Source organism: Alosa alosa, chromosome 21 (genome assembly GCF_017589495.1).
Source record: "Alosa alosa isolate M-15738 ecotype Scorff River chromosome 21, AALO_Geno_1.1, whole genome shotgun sequence".
Lineage (NCBI taxonomy): Eukaryota > Metazoa > Chordata > Actinopteri > Clupeiformes > Clupeidae > Alosa > Alosa alosa.
Window position 1 is genome coordinate 10,429,134 of NC_063209.1, and position 4,345 is coordinate 10,433,478.

The window sequence follows — 4,345 nt, forward strand, 5'->3', positions numbered from 1 at the left end:
GAACGTTCAAGCATTGTTTTTGTTTTTATTGTTGAAAGGGTCTATTGACTAACTTATGATAGACAATTATGAGTGCAGATCATTTGTGTTTTTGTCCATCCTCCCTCCCTCCCTTCCTTCCTCCTGTCCTAACCCTTGTAATTACTGAATATAAGAAATATATAAGAATATATAAGAAAATGAAGAAAGGAACGATAGGAGGATGGAGGAATGAAGGAGAGATAAATATGAGAAATGATGTCCTGCTCACTCACGCATCACTTTTAGGAGACGTCAATTACTGATGATGCGGAGCATCACCACTTAGGCTAGAATAAACAGACACACAAATTGCAGAGAATATGAACCTAAACCAAAACCTAAAAATATCATATGAACATGGACTCTTCCCACGTACAGTATTGACCCTGATAATGAGGTAATGTTTGATAGTTCTTGAGACATTAAAGGAGAATTCCGGTGTGATATTGACCTAAAGTGTATTGAAACATGATACCGAGTGTGAACGTATGTCTCATAGCCCATCTCGGCTTGTCCCCTGCACTCCAAAATCTGGCGCTAGTTAGCCGATGCTACCAACAGCTTTTTCAATAGTGGTGCTTCGGCATCGGGCTAGCCATGCAAATAAATCACTGTTTTACACCCATTTACGAGGCTCAATGTATCTCCACACTTCATTGGTAGACTTCCGAGGGCCCTGACATTTAAAACGAGATATTGAGAACTTTGAAAAAGCACTGGTAGTTTACTTACAAGACGATTTATACAGACAGTATCTTCACGAAGTTTAGCGTTTGCAGCCATCTTGAATTTAGTCACGATAAGTCGAGCGACGAGTAAGAATGAACAGGTATGATAAGGGATCAGACATTTGAATGAGACTTGTTGACACACCCCACAAAAAATGTTCGAATGGGTCCCAAGGTTTATGTAATGTTTTAATGTTAGTTGGCACAAATACATAGATATGTTACTACATCGCTATTTAGATTGTCCTTCTAACAAATCCTAGCCTACTAGCATCTGGCACAGAACATTGTGTGATAGAACATTCAGTCTTTTTTTTTAATGGAATGCTTTACAATGATATTCTAAAAGACAACATAATGGCAACTTCCACTTACAATACAGCACACTACATCATGTAACACAGTATTTGTGGTGCATATCCACAATATGGTCTACGATTCATCACTTTGATCATCGCTTTGAGTCTCCTACAGGTCTATTGAGTCAAAGCTTTTACTTAAACGTTAATGTTATGAACAGCCAGTTCACAGGAGAGTATGCAATTCATACACGGTTTTCAACTGTGTATTTGAGTTTGTGTGTGTGTGTGTGTGTGTGTGTGTGTGTGTGTGTGTATGAATAAGTGGATGGATGAGTGTGCGTTATGAGGGTACATGCATTCTCCCTGCTGTTGAGGAAGGGGTTATAGAGATAGATTACCCATAATCCTCCCCCTGAATTTAGTGTGTTCCACCTCTCAGTGCAAGCGCTTTCCTTAAATTACGGCGGTATGGAAATATCACTGAGATATAAAATGATGATACGAGACATGAAAGCCCACTCTAGATTTGACCATCTGCCAGCCAAATGCAGCTCAATTTATGAAAATGTTGGTGTTGAGATTCACAGTCAGACTCACGTGCACACACACACACACACGCGCACACACACACACACACACACACAAACAATATGTAGCTCAGATACAGTACAAATTATATCTTCCCTTTGTCTGAAATATAGAGACACACACACACACACACTCACACAAGCAGACACACACACACACACACACACACACACACACACACACACACACACACACAAAGGAAGCAATAAGAGTAAGAACCATTAGTTATCTGCTGGTACCACTTCAAGGATGATCTGTAGTGATCTGTTCATAGAATCTGTAAGAACAGAAAAAAAAGATACAAGTCAGTTTGAAGCATGAACGACTGAGCTTCAGGAACATGACAATGACATCTCGTGTTTACTGGTTCTTGACTAACTGTTACTGACAATGACATCTCGTTTTTACTGGTTCTTGACTAACTGTTAAACATCTCCTTCATCTATTGCATCTATTTAAAATGGAAGTATGTCAGCATTACGTGCCACTATTACATCTGGTGTAGCTTGTAGATTATAGTGGAAATTACACTCTTTTATGGAGATTATGGGTGCAGCATACGCTCTATGAACGGAGCGCTTCAGTTGCGTGCCTGCTGTAGCCTGCCTGTAACACTGAATAGAGCACTCATATGTCTTGGAAGAAACCATTTAGCCATGCAGGCGTGCACATGTTTTGTTGTTGTTTATTGTCGTTCCCATTTTGTGATGCTTGCCCTTGAAACGGTGCAGTTACTTAGCAAACCGTGTCACCCAAAGTGCACTGGGATCAACTGGGATCAGGGAAATGTGGGGTGTTCTCAGCACACACAGTGGGCGAGACTTGCAACTGTGTGTGAGTGGCCTTGGAGCTGCTAATGCACACTTAGTTCTCCTTTAGCTGAAATTACCAAAACATAGTCCACTGTCCAGTGAGATTCAAAAAACCTTGCTGACCAGTTCCGCTGAATGCCATTAAATTAATATCAGTCCAGTTTAGGACGTGTTTTTTTTTTAATTTATTGATTGATTTTTGTCTTTGGAACGAACACATACTGCAAAAAAACAGCTCACCCAGGGGAAAAAAAACAATGACTTTACATCAGGAGTTTTCAATTCATTCTGATGCATGGAATACCATTCTGCAATCTGAGGACCACTGTTGTGGGGTGTGAGTAAAATATTATGATTCTGCAATAAAAGCCTGGACCATGAACAGTGTTAGGAATAACGCCGTTTAAAAGAACGGCGTTAGGTAACAACGTTATTTTTTTTTTAGTAACGGGGTTGCATAAACAATACACTTCAATGCATACACAAATGGTTAGCTTGCAATGCATACACAGATGATTCCCCAACTCCTTTCATAGACTCCATTGAGGCTTCCTTACCTAAGAGCCTGAGCACCCATTTTGGTTTGTTGGCGACAATGAAGATGTAGTATGCAGGGATTCCTGTGAGAGAGATGGCAAAGCCTATGCCTGTGTTCACAGGGTCGGAGTACAGAGACAGGAACACCATGAAGAAACAGGTCAAGGAGAAAACTGCAGGGATGAACAGTGGCACCTGAGAAAGAAAGAAAGAAAGAAAGAAAGAAAGAAAGAAAGAAAGAAAGAAAGAAAGAAAGAAAAGGTTTGTGTCCAGTCAGGTCCATCATGATGAAGACAAATGGGCATTTTTAAACAAAAAACATGTAACTAAAAGACAAGACCAAATCCATAATTTATCATGTATTAATGCTAAAGTTCACTTGAAAATCACACCTAAAATATCCTTGCATTAGAAAAGAAACAGAGAAAATAGACTTCCTGTATACTTTTGTTTCCATTAACAGATTAGAACAGAACACTTAACTGACAGAGTGATAACCCAGGAATAGCAACGATCCTTGTTTAGACATAGCCCACGAGAAGGTGAGAGGTAGAGTCTAGGTGTTTATGGGTAGAACAACACAGCGTACGTCAGGTATAGGTGCTGCGGTGGCTTACCTTGAATGGCCGTGGCATGTCCGGTCGCGTGTAGCGCAGGTAGATGAGCCCGAGCACGGCCACGCCGATGAAGAGCCAGCGCAGGAAGCTCATGAAGTTCAGCAGGCTGTACATGTCACCTGACCACAGGATCAGCAGCGTCACGGGATACTGCAGAGGAGGAGACCGAGGAGGGTGGGAACACAGGGGGGGGGGGGAATGGAGGTATGCACTAGATATGAAACAGAACAGAAGAGCTTAGCTCTGGGAAGACTGCAACCTGAGGTGCAACGGTAGAATAACATGGATGTATGTCAGTATGCCAGGTAGGGATTGAATATTTTGAGAAGTAGTCTTTGTGTGAGGCTTTGAGTAGGCACTTAACCCTATATATTCTGACATGAAGGGTCGTTTGCACTATCAAGTTCACTGTGTCCGTCACTGGAGAGTGTGGTTTACTCAGTGTTTACCACTGGTCACCACCAGACATGTAATGGAATGTGGATAAGTGACAAGCCTGACTAAGTTAACTGAGAATAAGTAGAACACCTCCTAATAGAAGACCCAGGCTGATCCATTCTCTCGGCAAGACAAAGCTATGGGGCTCCTTCATTGGAGGTTTACCATTTACTCTGAGTTAACGTACCCTGGCTTGTCACTAATCTACGCTCTTGGAACACCTCCCTGGGACCCGCATGACCCTGCTCTCACCAAAATGATGACCGCAGGCAGGGGTGTGTGTCTGCGAATATGAATCATGG

General features: G+C 41.8%; 1 protein-coding gene across 3 annotated transcripts in view; it reads right to left on the minus strand.

Moving 5' to 3' along the window:
• Positions 1 to 1,623: 1,623 nt before the first annotated feature.
• slc7a11 (solute carrier family 7 member 11) overlaps positions 1,624 to 4,345 on the minus strand; it is an 18,485-nt gene continuing 15,763 nt past the window's right edge. For all 3 annotated transcript variants that reach the window (XM_048231672.1, XM_048231673.1, XM_048231674.1), the window contains 4 exons: positions 4,296 to 4,345; positions 3,606 to 3,755; positions 3,009 to 3,183; positions 1,624 to 1,916 (listed from right to left, as the gene is read on the minus strand). The exon at positions 4,296 to 4,345 is cut by the window's right edge and continues 47 nt beyond it. In XM_048231672.1, coding sequence (XP_048087629.1) covers positions 1,861 to 1,916; positions 3,009 to 3,183; positions 3,606 to 3,755; positions 4,296 to 4,345 — 431 coding nt within the window. In that variant the 3' untranslated portion in view covers positions 1,624 to 1,860. The remainder of the gene's footprint in view (positions 1,917 to 3,008; positions 3,184 to 3,605; positions 3,756 to 4,295) is intronic.